The sequence below is a fragment of the Peromyscus eremicus genome, chromosome 19 (genome assembly GCF_949786415.1).
Source record: "Peromyscus eremicus chromosome 19, PerEre_H2_v1, whole genome shotgun sequence".
NCBI lineage: Eukaryota > Metazoa > Chordata > Mammalia > Rodentia > Cricetidae > Peromyscus > Peromyscus eremicus.
In genome coordinates, this window is record NC_081435.1 from 32,445,747 (window position 1) to 32,464,918 (window position 19,172).

At 40.8% G+C, this 19,172-nt stretch overlaps 1 protein-coding gene across 2 annotated transcripts in view; it reads right to left on the reverse strand.

Annotated features, from left to right (window-relative positions):
• The window catches only part of Jakmip2 (janus kinase and microtubule interacting protein 2), a 152,563-nt gene that overhangs the window by 31,781 nt on the left and 101,610 nt on the right, over positions 1-19,172 (reverse strand). For both annotated transcript variants that reach the window (XM_059245894.1, XM_059245893.1), the window contains exons 3-12: positions 17,946-18,443; positions 14,120-14,329; positions 12,218-12,316; positions 8,660-8,806; positions 7,974-8,114; positions 5,875-5,931; positions 4,934-5,053; positions 3,581-3,709; positions 1,516-1,599; positions 757-819 (exon numbers count right to left, since the gene is read on the reverse strand). In XM_059245894.1, the coding sequence (XP_059101877.1) occupies positions 757-819; positions 1,516-1,599; positions 3,581-3,709; positions 4,934-5,053; positions 5,875-5,931; positions 7,974-8,114; positions 8,660-8,806; positions 12,218-12,316; positions 14,120-14,329; positions 17,946-18,443 (1,548 nt within the window). The remainder of the gene's footprint in view (positions 1-756; positions 820-1,515; positions 1,600-3,580; positions 3,710-4,933; positions 5,054-5,874; positions 5,932-7,973; positions 8,115-8,659; positions 8,807-12,217; positions 12,317-14,119; positions 14,330-17,945; positions 18,444-19,172) is intronic.

The following is a 19,172-nucleotide window of genomic DNA, read 5'->3' on the forward strand; positions in this document are numbered from 1 at the left end:
AAAGCTTTAAATTCTGTTTCTGTCAAGTATAAGATTATTATGTTTTAAATCTTTCATTCGACTGTAGAAAGAATACACCGAAGGAACCTTGAACCTTTAACCTTGAAATGTTCTATGATGTTAAGTTGCCTCAGATCAAAAGCCTGTGGTTAATTATATTTATTGGTTAGAAGCATATCCTAGCTTGTTGACCAGTTTCCTGGATCTGATGTTTTTTTTTTTTTTTTTTTTTTTTTGTTTTGGATGCTTCTAAAAAACAAACCAATCCCTTCCTTTAAAAAGTAAAAGAAAAGAAACAGCCAAGCTTAGCAAATAGGTCTAAAAGTGAGAATATAGTCTGTGACAGTTGGAGCACAGATATATTCTGTCACTTTCTTACACAAAACAACATGTGCAGTGAGATTGCTTTTTTTTAGGGGGAGGGCAGGTGAACAACCACACAGGAGATGCTCATGTGCGTGTGTGTGCACGCACATATATATACACACACATAGCATATCTACAGCACACACATATGGTTAACAAATCGGCGGGGCACAGGGATCACGTCCTCACAGGTCTGCAGCCATGCACGGGTGCCACTTAGCTGATGATGATGGCAGTGATGGGATGCAGCTGAGCACGCAGCAGAGGACAGAGCGGTGGTGGGAAAGCCTCCCCTTCCCTGGTCCCCTGTGCCACTCCTGAGAGCACCCCCTGCTGCTCCTGGATCATCATTTCCTCCTCTGCCCCACTAGGGTGGTGCGCCCAACATACCTTTTCTAAAAGCTCCTGGTTTCTCCTAATGAAAAGTTGTTTATCTTCTACCCAGTGTGAATCCTGTTTGACAAAGAATATCGCGCAGTCAGCATTTCAGAGTGCCACGAAGGAGTATGTGTCCTCAAACCAGTCGGCCAGAGCCATGCTCTTTCCACCCAGTTTGCCTGCACAGAGTTAACTGGTTCTGGTAAATGACACCCACCCTCGCCAGCTACTTTTTCAAGGATTCTGGGGCCGAAGTCGCCAGGACAAATTAACCCTTGTTCATTGTCACTTACTAGCTCTACCTTTTCCAGTCTGAATAATCCAGGACCAGCCTTCTGGGGACTCAGAAGTGACCACACAGGCAAAAAAGTGAAACAGGTCAGAATGCACACAGGCTCGATACATATGGATGGAAAACATTAAAATGCAGAACCATATATGGAGCACAGAGGCAAAGAATGCAGCTGGTGGGGAGGGGGGGGGAGAGCACTGCCCTAGCAGTTTGTGACAGCTCCTAGGCCTTGTCCCACTGAGCACCCCTTCCTCTGGCCTCTCTCTTGCCCAACTTCACTCACCGCTGTGGCTGGATTTGCACTCTGGGAGAATAACACCAGGGACAGGAGGAGTTTACATTCTGACACAGTTTGAGAAAGGTCACTTTGGTGAGCCAAGCCATGTCCCGGGTGTGGCCCATGCATGGGGTGAGCCAGACAGAGGAGAGGCAGCCTGAACCAGCTGCATCTGCAGAAAAGCTAGCAACCAGGCACCTACCTGCCCTTTCTGAGCTAGCGTTGCCTCCAGATCTTCGATTTTGGCCTTGTATCTCTGTACCTCTGCTTGGAGCTGCTCTTGTGCCTGGTGAGAGCAAAATTCCAGAGTTCAGTGAGTAACACGGCCACGGCCATTCCTAGTGCTCAGCCAAGTCATTTGTGTAGGGGAAGGGTCTTCAAAAACAAAAGTATTCGAAGTTGCCTTCATGATCGAAGAAGATCTAGAGTCTTGAATAAACTTCCTGTGGTCTCATTTGTTATCACACCAACAGTCACGCTCTCTAGCCAGCATTTAAAGGACTGTCACACTGCAGACTCCACCTAGACATCACTTCTGACCTGGGATGTCATCGCTTGTTTTCCAAACCCTTGATGGCAACTCACTGCTGCTCTCTCTATTTAAAGGAACTTCCTTTCTGAGAGGGAAATAAGTCTTATTTACCTCTTCAAGTTTCATTGTTTCTTTCAGAGCCAACTTTGTGCTCTGGTACCTAAATCTAAATTAAAAACATTTTATTTTACTATTCATTATAGGATATTTATTTATATGTATATATATATATACATATATATATAATCCATATTATATACTATCTTATGCAGTATGAAGGGTTAGCAAATACTGACAGTGAAAACCTCAAATATAATAGTATTGAGGAAAATACGTGAGCATAAGAGAACATCTCTTTCTGATGATGGCTTGCCTGTTTGTTCAAATCAAAGTTTAGTCTTTAACATTTATCCCCTTGTGTGTGTGTGTGTGTGTGTGTGTGTGTGTGTGTGTGTAGCGCACGTGCGCACTACCACTTAAAAATAGAGACTTGTAGTACCTATCTACCTTCTAAATGACTACAAGTAGTTGCTGTGGCACCTCTCAGCATGTTGTGGTCCCTTCAAAAAGAAAAGTGGGGCAACAGCACAGCAGAGACATGCTCCTTCTTGTCTTTTGCCAAAGTCACAAGGCAGGTTCTTTAGGTGGTTCCGACTCTGCAGCTTAAGGGCTGGGTTCAGGTCCTCGAATCAGGACCCCAGGTAAGTAATTTAGCTTTGACTGAATGAATGAATAAATCATTTCCTTCCTTCCTTCCTTCCTTCCTTCCTTCCTTCCTTCCTTCCTTCCTTCCTTCCTTCCTTCTCTCCTCTGTCCTCTCTCCCTCCCTCTCTCCCTCCTTCCCTCCCTCCCTCCCCCCTTCCTTCCTCCCTTCCTTCCTTCCTTCCTTCCTTCCTTCCTTCCTTCCTTCCTTCCTTCCTTCCTTCCTTCTTTCTCTCCCCTGTCCCTCCTTCTTTTGGAGAAAGGCTTTTGAGTAACAATTACGACGTTCTAGAAAGAAAGTAGAGCCAATATTGGAGCAGTAATCCAAGTTTTACCACATACTAGCTGTGTGATCTTGAGCAAGTCCATTAATCTTTCTGGGTCTTAAATTCTCTTATAAAAACATCTGCCTTGGCCGGGCGGTGGTGGCGCACGCCTTTAATCCCAGCACTTGGGAGGCAGAGGCAGGCGGATCTTTGTGAGTTCGAGGCCAGCCTGGGCTACCAAGTGAGTTCCAGGAAAGGCACCAAAAGTACACAGAGAAACCCTGTCTCGAAAACCAAAAAAAAAAAAAAAAAAAAAAAAAAAAAAAAATCTGCCTTAGAGATCTGACACAAAGGTTCATTCAAACATTATCTGTGAAATTCTTAGTGAGTTGTAAATGCAATGTTTTGCACTTGTTAATTAAGAAGAGAATGTGGCTTAATCATTATTTTTGAAAAATAAAATAATTACTATTTTTAAGCAAGGAACTTAAAAAATGGATCATCAAAATCCAATATGAGCTAGAAAATGTAAGTTTTCAAGCAGCAAAAATAAGAAACAGACACCCAACTATCTTAAAAGCATTGATCTGTACTGGTTCTTACGTGTTTAGATCTGCAGTTTGTTAGAATTAAATAGAAAACAGTTCAAATGCCTCAGATGATGAAAGGGCACAGCTTTCTGTGCTGCTGACATCTTAATGTCCTTGGTGATTTGGAATGCAACTTCTGCCAGCTAATTCCAGGCCCTCTTGCATGTCCAGACTCACCTTGGCTTCTCTTTCAGCATCTATGATGCCTCCAGTCTGCTCCTGCAGGAGGGCATATGCTCTTTGGAGGGCTTGATATTCTTTTGTTAATTGTCGAAATCGTAGCTCAGATTCTTCAGCAGCTAGACTCTGGGGGGTTGAAATGCAAAAAGTCCCAAAGTAATTATGTTATGTTCATGTCCTGTGTTCTGTGTGAAAAGTGACATTTGCCCACTTTTGTAAAGAAGTTATAATTTATTTTATTTTAAATTCTGAATTGTCAGTAAGAATGCGAATTGGAATATGTCCAGTGTAGATGTTGTAAAAACATGTAAGACATTGTTTTAATGGAAGAAACAATTATTTATTTTTACATTAATGATTACTTCCAATTTGGCCTCAAATAATACCCAATTTTAGAAGTCATACCCAAAGTTTGGATCTAAATTTGAGGCAGATACTTAAAGCTTTACTCTTATTTCTTCCCATGCATTCAGATACATAAATAAATCATTAGTTTGTGGTTATAATTCATCCTTAATAAATCATAAAGCTCAGTCTCAGAACTTAGATTTGGGGCATAATTCATTCATCACCAGAGAATTTGGTAAAAAATGTGGAATGAGGAGCTGGGGATGAAATTTAGTTGTTAAAATGCTTGTCTAGCATGCACTAAGCCCTGATTCACTCCCCAGCATCATACAAGTACATATATATATATATATATATATATATATATTATACATATATATGCATATATATATAGAGAGAGAAGTTATATATTATGTATATGTGGAGGATTTATACATATATATGGAGGAGTTGTGGTCACCTGAAATCTCAGAACTTGGCAGGTAGAGGCAGGAGGATCAGAAGTTTATGCTCACCTTTAGCTGTTTAAAGGGCTTGGGGCAGCTAGCATTACATGGATCCCTGCTTATAAAAAAACAGTGTGGACTGACAGGTTTCACTCCCCTAACCCTGACTTAGTAGCTGTGTTTAGTGTAGCTGAAGGCCCTAGATCATTCTGATGAAGGTGGACCACAGAAGATGGAGTTTACTTTAACGCTGCCTTAGACTGAATCTAGAAGCCTCTTGGGCTTGTTCTGCCTTTCACACCTTCCACAGATGAAGATTTTTGGGAAGTCACTTTTATTTTTAGATGAGTAATAAAATTATAGAACCACACAGAAGGTTTGAGAAGTCTCTAGAGAGATGCCATGACATACGTGATGCTTACTTCCCAGAGTTATCAAAGTGGACCGTGATCTCAAGGTTGGTCACTGTTATAAGATCATTTTGTGCTTTTCCTTCCCCTTAGAGGGAAGATTTGGTGACAATGTCATACAGGACCAGAGGAAAGAAAAAGCTTACTTCATCTAAGTCATCATCGGGAGTAGCTGGTGTCCGGTCCGTTCTAAAGGAGGCCATAGATGATGTTTCTGAATCCATGGAGTCCTCATCATAGCCAATGAATGGATCCAAAACAGGCCTCTAAGTGGAGAGAAAGTATAAACTTACTAATAATATGACCCAAACTGGTGAAGAATGTCAGATACAGATGAGCAAGGAGGTCACGGGGTCTCTAATGGTTCTTTGGTGAAATATAAACACTAGGTAGGAGCACAATGCCCATCCATCTCTTCTCCATGTTTTTTTTTCACTTCTGACATACTCAAAGGAAATGTATGAATATTTGGCTGTCTTCTACAGCCATCATAATCTGTTCACAGTACCTTCTATGTCATGATGAGTCGATGCATGTTTCTTTGTTTAGTATTTAAAATTTGCCTAAGGGGCTTTGACAATAAAGGCTTGGGGTCGTAACTCTAGTCATCCAGAAATCAAAACAATGAGATGTTGTGCACTGTAAGGGGCTATAAAAACAATGGTGGACTGAATGTCATTATCAATAACACTTCCCAAATGATGATAATTTAATAATTTAATAAACTCATTAATCAGTTATAGGACAAATATCAGAAATTTATAAGATTCAATGGAAGATATTGATCACCATGTCTCTTACACATTCTTAGAATGTAACCCACGCACTTGTCAGAAAGACCTTCTAACACTAAAACCCACTGGCTTTCCTATTAGAGGAAGTCATAACCTTACGGTTAGGGCACAACAGCACAGCCATTTTCAGACTGAGAAACGTCAAGAGATTTTTTTTTTTTAAACAAGTAGTGCTCATGGTTTGTGGCAGTTCAAGAGCATCTGATTTATCACATCTTTGCAGGAAGGTTCCTTGGCAGGACTCCCCGTCCTGGCTCTTTGTGGCAAATGCTCCGTAAAAGTTTCCTCCTTACCTTGATTGGCTTCGAGCTTCTCCTGTGCTTTCTCCTACGGATGAGTTTTTCTCGATCCTAGAAAACAGACGAGGACTTTTCAGATGGAAAGTAGCTGCACATCTCCCAATAGCTTTGCTGTCACTTTCTTCTGCCCAGAGGCTGGAAGAGGGTATTGGATCCCAGAGCGCCTCTAACAGTGGGTTCAGGAACTAGAACTCACCTGCTGAGCTACCTCTGTGGCCCCTGGTTTTGTTTTTGAAAGAGACATTTGTTCTCCCCTGAGAGGGGATGTCTTTTTATTTTGAAGTATGATTTTATTTTACCAATTTGGTAACATTTGCATATGATATACCAGTATTTTCAGAGGATGTATATTGTAATTTCCCTGCCATTTGATCAGGAAATATGCTGTGTTCCTTCATTTTGTGCCTGAAAACAGAGTCCCACAAAAAGCAGTTGCTATGCTTTCCAATGCCCAAATTTACTTTGTGTTTGTGGTGAGAAAAAATTATTTCTAATTAAAATTCACTTTTATTTTTTTACATCGTGTCATTTCATAGCATAGGCAGGTGTCCCTTGACTATTTTTGGAACCTTGTTTCTAGTCTGCAGCTGGTAAGGATGGGACAGGAAGCACAGCATCTACTCTGTTGGAGTCACCTAGTTTTGCTTGTTTTATTTTGGGGAGAGATGGCGGTGGTTTTCTGAGAAACTAGGTGAATACCTACAAACTGTGTTCAACTTCGTGACTCACATGCTGTGAGCATAGATACTGGGACAACTTGGGATTTAGTCATTAAGTACTCTGTGTTTTTTACTGCAAATATGGGCTGCTATATGGAACTCCCTGATCAATGGTAAACTTATAGCTTAATTTGAGAGCATTCAAAGCCAGGTATATCCCTAGAACAGTGACTTCATGAGATTTAGGAGTCATCAAGGTGGGAATAAGGCTTCACACTACGTTTGAATATAATTCAAAACATTGGCATTTAGACTTTATTTTTTGCCTTATATACAAAATATTTTAATCATGCATCCTCCATATAGCTGAAACTTTAAAAACTTATACACTGTATACTTAAATTATGCTCTTAATCTAGGGGGTGCACATTATAGCATATATGAACAATGGACAATTTTTTTTTCCAAGACAGCGTTCCTCTGAGGGAGAGCCCTGGCTGTCCTGCAACTCAATTTGTAGACCAGGTTGGCCTGGAACTCACAGAGATATCTCTGCCTGCCTCTGCCTCCTGAGCGCTGGGATTAAAGGCATGCAGCACCACTACCCAGCAACAATGGACAATTTTTAAAGGATGAGTAGTAATTAATTACAGACAGAAGTAGACTCTTTTGCTCCCAATGGCGGTGAATCAAAGTTCGCCTACTCTAAAGACTATTGTGTAACAGCCCTCCTGCCCCCATGATTAGTTCAAGTCTACAGGCTTTGGCTTATTCTTGAAATAAGAAGAAATGAAGATGCCATTCACAGAGTAAAGGCAGAGAGATGAAGGAAAAAGCCTGCAGGCTTCAAGAGGTCTTCTTCCACCATACTGGTCACAGGACTTCAACCAGATGCGAATGGGGTGGCAGTGATCCTCAGCAGGTACCAAAGTATCTGTCAATCAGGTGTGGACTGGAATTCCTGCTCTATTACAGAACTATGATGCTGCTCTTCACTCCCAAAGCCTTTCTAATGGACTGTATCTATGTGCTATGCACTGATTAGGTGGTAAAAACAAGGAGTATATGGTCTTGGTTTTGTAGGCAAATTGAATTGCTGAGCCTTACAAGCCCGACAGTGGAAAACAATTACAAGATATATAGATCTACCCTTACATGCATAACGTAATTATATAACAATGCATCTGAAAATTCCTTTAATGTGGCTTATATTTTTGCTTCTAAACTAGTTAGCAAATGGTTATAACTGAAAGGTATAAATAAGCTTAATAATATAAAACATTTTGGGATAGAGTTCCTTGTATATAGTTACATGCTGAGCACACGAATGTAGGCATTTGGAGTTAATCCAAAATTATTAAGTGCTTCCTTACACATTGTCTGTTGGCTACTCATCCTTGAGACTATCTAGGAGTTTGTAGTGGGTTCACCTACCCTTGTGAGCTCGTCAATGATGTTCTGCTGCTCAATGACCTGCAGTTTGAGAAACTCCGTCTCTTGTTCTTCATTAGCTTGGTCAAGGTCATTCAGAGACTTCAGTTTCTTTAAGGGCGGGTGAGATGTTATTTTCTCTCTCTAAATTGGAGAAGAAGACATTACAAGTGGAAACCTTAAAAATTCCCAATTTTAGTCACTGGTAAATTTTTACCCTTAAGTACATTTTATCTGCTTTATTACATTGAAGTCCTTGGCAACGTTTTGGACATTTCTATAGCTATCTTATCTTGGAAGGTTTTTCAGGAATGTACAATCACATCAGTCATCCACGCAGAATACTAGCCATGATATTGATTTCCCAACTATCAATCAAATTAGAAGGCAGGCATGGGCTCGATCCACATTTCTGTGGCTCAGGAACCATGCTGAGGCTTTGCTTCTCCGTTTGCAAGTGTTTGAAGGGTGAGTGCATCCCTGGAAGACTTCCTCCAGTTCCACAAGGTTAAAATCCCCAGACAATTCAGAGGCAGGCCCTTCTCTTGCTTTCTTCTTCACGTTTCCTTGCTTACTCAAGGGAAAGTCTAACCAGCATATAAGATACAACCTCAGGAAAAACCAGTAGGTCACGGGGCCCCAGAGGAGGAGGCTGCAGCTTCTGAGGAGGAGGACTCTGTGATACACACCATTTCTGAATTTTCCTTGGTTACGGCTTTTAGTTTCTCCTCCATGCGCTGCAAGGACACCATCAGTTCATCGTTTCTCTTGGCGAGGCACTTGTTCCTTTCCAGGAGAGGTTTGCATTGTTTTTCGGTTTCCCGCACACGTTTTAACTGGAAATAAATGAATTAAGATTTATTTTTGGTATCTTGAGGCGAGGAGGGTAGGAAGGGTCAAGTGTGAAAGAGGGAAAGTGCCCCTGCAGCCACCCAGCGTGTCCCAGGATTAACACTACATTCCTGTCCTCCATTTAACCAATCCATCTTTTTTAGTTTCCTCTAATGGGTATTCTCTTTCCCTCCCTTTCTCCCTCCCTTCCTTCTTTTTAATAGGATTTTGCTGTGGAGTGCTAGTAGGCTCAGAACTTACTATGTAAAACTAACTAGCATGGAATAAACAGGAATCCTCTTATTTCTGCCTCCCCAGGGCTGTGATTAAAGGCCATGAGCCATGGTGCCCTGCTTTAGTGCCTTTTCAACACAGTCTTCACATCCTGTCCTGTCTGTTACCTTAATAGAGGTGCCACAGATGTTGCAGTTGGATGATGACACATGATGCGGCTTACTTTCATCACCTCACTCACTCATGCATGTCCAAACCCATTCCCTGGACTAGGAATGACCACTCATTGGCTCAGGAACATAGAGACGCACATTTGAACCTCATGGTTCCAAGCCTCATCCTCTCCAACTGCATTAGCTCCTTAAAATAAAAGGTCTTGCTGAAATCTCCTCACTCTCAGTAAGGCAGTTTATGTTTTTCTGTTACTGTTGTCTTGGGGCCTGCCCTATATTTCACAGGATGTTGAACGGCATCCCTGCCCTTGGCTTGTTAATGACAGTGATGCCCTGCCTGCTGTGATGACTACATATATTGCCCAAATTGCCTTTAGTTTAGAAGCTAAATGTACGAATGTTTTCTGTAATCATCAGCAGCCCTTCCTTTCATTTTTCAAAACATTTCTGTTTAGTTGATGTATTATAGGCCAAGCTTTTTAGACAGATTGGATTTCCATGTTGAATTTCTAATAGTTAGCTTATTCTTTTCCTATCACGAGGAAAAGGGATATCAGAATATTTCAAAACTCATCACTCCTCTTATGGCAATCTATGATTTGGAGAGATACTGAGGGAGGAGAAAGCGACCATGATTGACAAAAAAAAAAAAAAAAAAAAAAAAGACTCTGTTTGTGATTCTTAGCACTTCTCCAATCCCATCCTAATCAGTTTGAAAACTACAATTTCACAGCAATGACAAAAGTGTGGGATTTACTTTTCATAAATAATCTGGTGCAAAACCTTTTGAGTTTTGGTGTCTGAAATGTTACTATCAGATTTTGAGTACATATAAAGACAGATTATTCACTGGGTTTATTATTGCAATCTTGATCTCTTCTGAAGGTTAATGCCCTGTGTTTTATATATTTAAGTCTGCTTGGTGAATACTATTCATAGAAAATGCACATAAGTATGAGGAGAAAGAACTGTCCAATTTTAGCCCAGCATTCAATCACGACAGTTCCGAAGCACCCAACAGAATGCTTCTTCAGAAAGACAGGCCTTAATATATGAAAGAGACTGAAACTATACACATATGATGCACATATATTAATAAACAGAGGTTCATGTAAACACTAAGAAGTCCTGCTATAGTTTAACTAATAACAGATTGATCTGAGGTCAAGGAAAGAAAGTATTTTATAATCATGAAAGGGCTGATATTTCAAAACCATTAGTGAGTATTAATTTATACCTATCATGTAACATAACTTCAAATATATATAAAGAAAACTGGACAGAGCTAAGAAGAGACATAGACAAATTTGTTGAGATAATAAATAGACAAAAAAAAGTATATAGAAAAAAACTTAAAACAAGGCAACAAACTTAGATGAAACTATAAGTAAAGATTATAGAGCACACCTTTCTTTCCTGAGAATATGAGATGTTTCTAAAAGTGACTGTACTGGTTGTTTTTTTGCCAACTCAACACAAACTAGGGTCAACTGAGAAGAGGGAACCTCAATTGAGAAAATGTCCCCTGGATATTGGCCTGTAGACAAGCCCGTGAGGCGTTCTCTTGATTAATGATTCATGTGGGAGGGCCCAGCACACTGTGAGCAGTACTGACTCCTGATAAATGGTCCTGGGGTGTCTAAGAGAGCAAACTGAGTGAGACAGGGTCAGCAAGCAGGTTAGCACCATTCTTCCACAGTCCCTGTTTCAATTCCTACCTTGACTTCCCTTTATGATGGACTGCGATCAGAACGTGTAAGACAAATAAACCCTTTTCTCCTCAAATTGCTTTCGGTCATGTTGTTTCCTCATAGCACTTGAAAGCAAATGAAGACACTGACCCTATGCTATGTTCTAAAGAAAATCATAATAATCCCAAGGAAACAAAATGTGCAAAGTATGATGAATGTTAAAGAGTAACCAGTAACAGAAGATAATTAACAATCTCTAGATGTTTAGAAATTGAGCCACACTTTCTGGAAGAAGTTGCATGATATTACTTAAAAAATAAAATGAAATAGCAATTACATTATAACACTCAAAACTTGTGATAGGTGCTGAGAGTAAGGTCTAGAGAGAAACAATGGCCTAAATTTAAGGGAAAGGCTAAAATCACTTTTTCATAAACAACTGTATCACAATATAAACTACGGAGCAGTGTGTCTAAATGTCTAATTTCAAAATGTCTTAATGTTAATAAGAAAATAAAGCAGAACAGAGAAAGAACAAAATGATGAGGACAGATTGTAAAGGAAGCTCGTCAGCCAGCAGATATTTGACAGCTCCCCCAGCCTCATTAGAAAAGATACAAATCAAAACAAAAATCAGAAAAAGAGTGCACCTCATGGCCACAAAAATGACTGAAGTGCATGATCATCTGTGCGTGTTGGTAAAGATGTGGAAACACCGAGGCCCTCACGCATTGGCACTGGGAGCCTAAAGTGTCAGAGCAACTTCAGGAACCAGCTGACCATATCTCAGGATCCAAATCCCTGTGCTCAGAGACAACAGGCACTTTTTTCATCACAGATACCTCACAGCCGCAGTCTTAACAGCTTAAACGTGCTTAGAAGCTCCATAAATTCTCCCTAAGAATGGCTTCATATATTGCAATATGTTAACTGGATGCTATAGAGGAAAGAAAGAGAACAGTTTCACAGACAGTTCAAGGGAGATCCTCACGGGCAACACTGACTGAACCAAAGCAGCCAGGCACACAGGCATAAGATGCAATTATGTTTTTAAAATTAATTATGATAGACACCCATATAGAAATCAGAGTGGTGCCATCCTTAGGTGGGTGTTGGATTGGAGGGAGGGTCTCGGTCATTTTCCACTTACTCACATGGAAGGTAGTTTTGTGGGACAGCCACTTTGTGAGGATTTATCATGATGGACTATTATTACTTGCTCACTTTTCTCTCATGATAACCTATACAACTTAATGCATACTTTTATAGCCTACATCTAACAAAACACACAATAAAAAAGAGTTTGGTTACAACTTACCAACTCGTTTCGCTCATCTCCAAGCAAGGTGTTCCTATCTTCTAGCTTTCTTATAGTAGCATTCAGTTCAGCTATTCTTTTTTGATTTCTTCGCAAATCCTACACGTGAGAATTAAAACAAGTATCCCTTCAACAAGACTTTTCAAAGTCTGGAACACCATTCATGAAAATAATAGGCTCTTTTCTTCCAATGTGACCCATGAAGTGATAGGTGGATGCTCTTTTACTAAGAGAAGACTAGTTACCTTTCTAACTCCTAACATTTACTGCTGGATTGAAGATTAAGCCTGGTTAAAACCACAGATGAATTCCATGTGGCAGACAGACCTGGGAGCCCAGACTTGCGGTATGGAAAGTGACAGAAGGTTGAAGCAGTTTAACAGAGCTGTTTGCCCTGTGATCAAGGTGAGGTGTGAAGTTCAGGGAACATCTTTTTGTCACACATGCCCATTACTTGCTATGATACAGATAACTGTCTGCCATTATACTTAACCAAAGAGGAGGCAGATTAGGAAGTAGACATGGGGCTTTGTGAATTTTTCTATACTCCCAAAGAAAAAAGTCACTATGAGGAAACACATATTACCTTCATGTGCAAAATCAGGGTATACAATATAATCTAGAATAAAATATTTTGTACAGTATACCAATTGTATGAATCACCTCACTTACACACAGCAGTTACAGCTTAATTCTGTAGTATAGGCCCACTATGACTACATGCTTGTGATTCTATTACTGTTTTTCATTTTGCTAGTGGTTCACTGTTGATGGAGCAGTTTCACATGTATTGAATCCCCAGAGTCATCATATTCTCAAGAATTCAGCTGAATAGGTTAAACTGAGGGTGGTTCTGTGTTAACCCAGGTCTTGTGGAGGATAGCAGTAATCAGAGTTACGAAGGCTAACTGTCCCAAATACAAGGCTCTACGTTCTGTTCTCCGTATCATGTCTTCTAGTGCATAGATCAGCCTCGAAGAAACCAACACGCCCTTCATCTTATGGATAAGGATACTGAACAGGGAAGCGGTTTGCATAAGGCCACTCAGCTAATGAACTTGAACCAAGGTGTCTAACTCTAAAGTCTATCTGGGGGTGATTATGCTAAATCACATATAGTTATTAACAGAAGAACTAAAATTTCCATGTGCTGCATCTTAGATCAGTATATATTTCCCACTGCCTACGGTGTGTGTGTGTGTGTGTGTGTGTGTGTGTGTGTGTGTGTGTGTGTGTGTGAGTCCTGTAAACCAATTCATTACTTTGTTCTACATCATACTTTGGAACTAATTTTTTTTGTTCCTAAATGATACATTTGCATCTTTTTTTTTGCAGATAAATCATTTGATAGCCCACTACATGCAAGCTTATGTCTGTCATTGTACCTCTGAAAATAATTTCTCATATGAGATGATGATACTCCAGTGAAGTAAGTGGCAAGTTCATTCAGACTGGAAGCTTTCGTGCTATGGCTATAGATGATTCAGTCTTATAGGCACACACTCCAACCTCTGTAGAAGATAACTGTCTTTGTCAATTTCTAATCCCATTGTTCACACATAGGGAAATTACCAATTTTGGCAACAGGCAAATATTTTCACTTAACTTGTGATTCTTATAATAGACTCAAGTTTTGATAGATATCACTGGGCTAGAAAAATTCTGTGAAAGATTCAAAGACACCTACAGCTCTCACGTGACCTGCTGATGAAGCACAGCCTACTTTGTTGTCTGCAAGTCTAGAGAAGCCTGTTCCCAAGATACACGCTGGTTTTATAGTAGGAGGGAGAATTGATTTCTTTGTACTTATAAATAGGAAAATAGCTTACGTGAAAAGCAGAACTTGAGAGCTAAATAAAAGATCACTCCGGAGTTGTTAAACCTCAACTCGAATGAACTCACCGGGCTGCTGCAGTGTTCAGAGCCATCTCCCGCCCTTCCTGGAATCTCTCTCTTCGGGCTGCTCATGTTACACTCGGCCTCCTTGACCAGGAAGAGCTGCTCATCCAAAGCCTCCTTCTGCAGCTGGAGTTTCTGTACATAGCCTGTCTGGGTCTCCAGTTCCTTTTCCAGGGAAAAGATGATCCTGTCCTTGGCTTTGATTTCATCCATCTGAATTAAATGAGACCCAGGACAATTAATTTAAATATGCTATAAATAAATCCCATTTTCACTATGGGAAGTCCACCTCTTCTTGTGATGATTCAGGAAAAACAGTCTTCAGGAATCTGGCATGTGTACTGGAACTCATGAATAACATGAAGCAAACACTGAGTAATAAAAGGAGCTTTCTCTCTCTCTCTCTCTCTCTCTCTCTCTCTCTCTCTCTCTCTGTGTGTGTGTGTGTGTGTGTGTGTGTGTGTGTGTGTGTGTGTTTCTTTCTCTCTGATATCTCCTGTATGGTGTTGTCCTTCCATATAGTATTTGAAATGATCTGAGTTGGCTAGGAAAGACAAAATTTAAAATGTACCAGTAGCTCTAATAAAGATAAATCCGGAATATTCCATTATGATGTTACTTGGGACAAATAAATTACTACTGTCTTTTTCGGGGAGCGAGCATTTGGTCTTGAACCTAATACTAATTGATACTATCAGCCAGTCATTTGCAACTGGAGGAACCGCAGGCTTCCCAGTCCTGGTCTTCTGATTTTCCAGGAACGTCAATTCTGATGGCATCTGGAGGGGTTCTTCCAGCCATTCCTGCTGTGTGGCCTTTCCCTTCCTTCCCACACTCCAAGGCAGCCAGCCTTAGCCACCATTCTACCATTACTGTCAGAAAAACATCACTGGGACTAGAAGAGGGATTAAAAATGCGTGTTAATGTCAGTCAAAATGTTTCTTTGTATATCTGTGGCATACAGTTACTGATTTCAGCACTCATTTGTGCTGAGCTTTGATGTGGCCTCAAATATGTTAATTTTCAACTTAAGGCACAGGTATCAGGTACCAGTGGATTAAAGTTCCACTGGACTGGAACCAGTTTGCTGTCCTTAGATGAGGAATATCTGATAAATGAAATGAATGTCTGTAACAATTTTTCAAGAGATTATAGACACTGGGTGGAACCTTTTGTCCCATTTCAATATATTCTATGTGATTACTTAAAATGGAAAGACATTTAGCACTTTCTCCTTTCTCATATTTAATAACTCACTTAGTGTGCTTCTATGCTGTGCTTTTTAGTTGAGTTAGAGAGCATAAAATCATCTGCTTGCAAAGTCCCTTATTTCCCACACACAAATGCCTGCCTATTAATTCTAGGTTACATGACTAAATTTTAGGTCAACATCAGAAGACCACTGGACTGAAGTCTGCAATGTCCTGTAACATCACCTGATAACTGACGAGGATTGAAACAGTGTCTTGTTGATTTGGGAGAGACTATCTGCTGCATTTCCTTACTCCTTCAAGAAGGCTGAGTTGTGTTAAGCTGAGTGCTCATTCATTTGTCAGAGTTGATATGCACAGTGTTCACTGCAGCTTAATGTAGCTCGTAAACTGCACGTTCCTGATTGCTTGTGATGCCTTCTAGTTAACAGCAGATGCTAGACTATCAGCTCATTAACACCCTAGTGGAGTCATCCTTACCCTCTCTAGTATTACACATGAAATCTACTCATCTTTTATAGTATTGGAAGCACTATAGTTATGCAAGTTATCTCACTTTCTAATAATGTCCTGTTTAGTAGGTTCCATGATCACCATGTACCAGATGAGGTTAAGTATTTGGTCATTGTTCCCTGCCTTGTGAGTGATGAAATCTTGATATTTTAACTTTGTCTTCTGAGCCCTGAGCCCATTTATCAAGCACTGTGTTATACTGGCTCCAAGATTATTCACTTCTTCTCAGAATTTTCCAAAGTGGGTCCCTGTAGAATATCTAGCAATAGAGGGGGCTCTATTATACAGTGGTTGTGAACACATAATCTGATTCTCAGAATGTTGCAAAATTAACCAGTGCTCCGGTTCATGGATGAGAAGGAATATGTTGCAGAATTCTTTGGTAACATTTTCTAGAAAGAGCAGATCTCATTTCTTTCCCTCCAGGTCCAAAAGTACATAGGAGCATGAGGGGAGGGGTAGGAAAGGAAACTGAGAAAGTGAAGACAGGGACACATACATTAGAGAAACACTCCCCCATCTTAGTCTGTCTGCACCCAGTGTTTGAGGCACTCTTTGGATGGTTTAGATTTTAGGTGGTTGTTTGGGAGAATCTCGTGCCTAGGTCAGCAGTGTTCTTGGAAAGAAGTACTGGGAGAACTTAGGACTAATTTGTAGATTTCACACTGAAAGGCAAGCAACAATATTTAATTCAAGGCTTTCTATTAACTCACCTACCTGATTGCTCCACAGTTCACAGTCTTGAATCCTTCTTCATCAGCCATGGTCATTTCAGAAACCAAGAGCAGGGCAGAGACCACTGTTTCTGCACTGCCTTTGGCCTCCATTGTCAAACAGCACAGCAGAATGAACTGCAGTAAATTCCTCAGGAAGCATGGCAGAGGCAGCATTTTACAGGCACAGCATACCACGTTACTAAGGAAATGACGCGGGCTTAACTTGTAAAATGGTCTAGGGGAAGCACATTTTGCTCAAAGTGGAAATCCTAGAGACACCATCCAAAGCACCAAAGTGGAATTCCTAGGAAACAGTTATTGAGGATTGGTACACCCAAGAGGGAAAGCATGGTTTTCCTGAATAGCACCGTGCTTGGAGAGGTGGTTCTCAACCTGTGGGTCACGACACCTTTGGGGGGTGGGGCTGAGCAACCCTTTCACAGGGGTTGCATATCAGATATTTACATTATGATTCATTACAGTTATAAAATAGCAATGAGATGATTTTATGATTGGGGTTCACCATAACATGAGGAACTGTATTAAAGGGCTGAAGCCTTGGGAAGGTTGAGAACCACTGACTTAGAGAAACATAGTGTTAAATACATTCTAAAAGGTTTAAGCTAATCCTCAACTTTTGGACCTAGATGAGTATAAATTTTCCTTCTAAGGTCATAGGATGTTATAGCTCTTAGAACATGCATTAATTTATTCATTTTAGCATTATGAGATATCTGTATGGCTGTTGGTTTTTCATGTTAAAAACCAAAAACCAAACCAAACCAAACAAAACAAAAGCCAGTTCTGTGTGGATTGAACTAAAGAAAATTGTAAAGAGCAAGGAAGCTATTTGTGAATGACACCCAATTAAAAAACAGAATGGCTCATAACAAATATTCCTTGATTATTCTGAGGAAAGGAACCCATTTTTAAAATGACCAGGAATTTTATAGTTCCATGTTTGCATTGATGAATCACTCAGGATGTTTTCAACAGAGGCCATTTTCAGACAAATTGTGGAAACACCTCTTTGTCCTGTAAAATACCCAGTGGAGTTTTTACAACTGGGAAGCCCACAAAAACAAGCTAAGGTTGGAATGGCTTGTAATTTACAATCTTTTCATGGACTAACCAAAAATACAGGTCGGTGCATGAACACCTGTGCGCCCCGGAGAATGCACTTACTGTGAAAATGAGGACTGGAAAACCTCTTACATTCTACAATTCCGACCAAACTACCTATCAATCTACCTTGCGTTTTGGACAGCGCAGCCCGCAAAAGCGAGGGTGTTTCTTTATAGCAGTAACTGACAAGCGAACACCCAGCAAAGCAAATCACAGGGAGCTCTGGCAGAGACCGGTTTCTGCCCTGCTCTCATTATTACTGACCAGCCTCCGAATGTCCCGTTCTGACTCCCACTTGATCTTCGAGATGGCTTCCTGGTGGGACTGGTGCTCACTCCTAAGGTCCCCAGCCTTGATTTTATCCGCCTGGATCATATTGCTCAGAGCCTCATCCACCTGCTTCTTGGCAGTTTTCAGGTCTGTAATTTCCTGCAAGAGCTTCAGGCGCTCTGCATCGAACTGTTTCCGGGCCTCCTCCCGGGCCTCAATGGTGAGTGCTGTCCTTACTTTATCGCTGCTACCATCCCGGAGAGCGCACAGAGCAGACTTGAGTCTCTGGATCTCCCCATCCCGCACCTTCACTGTCCTTGACATTTCCTGCTCATGCTGCTTGATGAGATTCTCCCTCACGGCCTGCAGCTCCTTCATCTTCTCCTCATGGAGCTTGGCTTTGAGCTCCGTCACCAGGACGGTGTGTTTGCGCTGCTCCAACTCACGAATCCTCTTTGCTTCTTGCGTCTTCTCTCTTTCAAGCTTTGATACCTGGAGGCAGAGAGGTGAAAGGATGAAAAAAAAAGCATGAGCCTCAAAGAGAACTCGTGCTCCCAGGCAGGATCTTGCAGCTTAGGCCGCTGTGATCTCTTAATACCTTATTTATTAAAAAAAAAAAAAAAAAAAAAAAAAAAAAAAAAAAAAAAAGTCTAAGCTACTATATGCTCAGAGGAAAAGAAAGCACAGGCCTTAAGAAGAGGCTGCTATGTTGTGTAAAAGGCGGAAACCTCTAAGATATTTATCTTAGTGTGTTCAGACAGATACTTGATATTCTGGGGTCTTCTTAATCAGCACTGTGGTCCACAGATTAGCAGCTCCAGAGACACCGAGAAGCTTGTTAGAACTGCAGAATCCCGGGTTCCCCACCAAACCCATACATCAGAATGTGCCTTTTAACAACTCCGCAAGGGACTGGTTTACCCAATCCAACTGTGAAGCTTTGCTGGGGTAGTGGGGTAGTTCTTCCATTGGCAGAGAAGAGTCTATAACTACCAGCTGCACAACTCTGGCTCCACCCAAATCCATACATGTGGACATCTCTGGATAGCTGAAAGTTTGCTATATATACTTGCTATATATACTGCAATAAGGTAAATAAATAGGTGACTAAAGTGTTATTATATAATGCCCCTCGTTATCATATAGGAAGGGGCATGCAGGTGGAGAACCGCCTGCTGGTAATGGAGAAGGGAAAAATGAAGATAGTTATAATAGCAATGA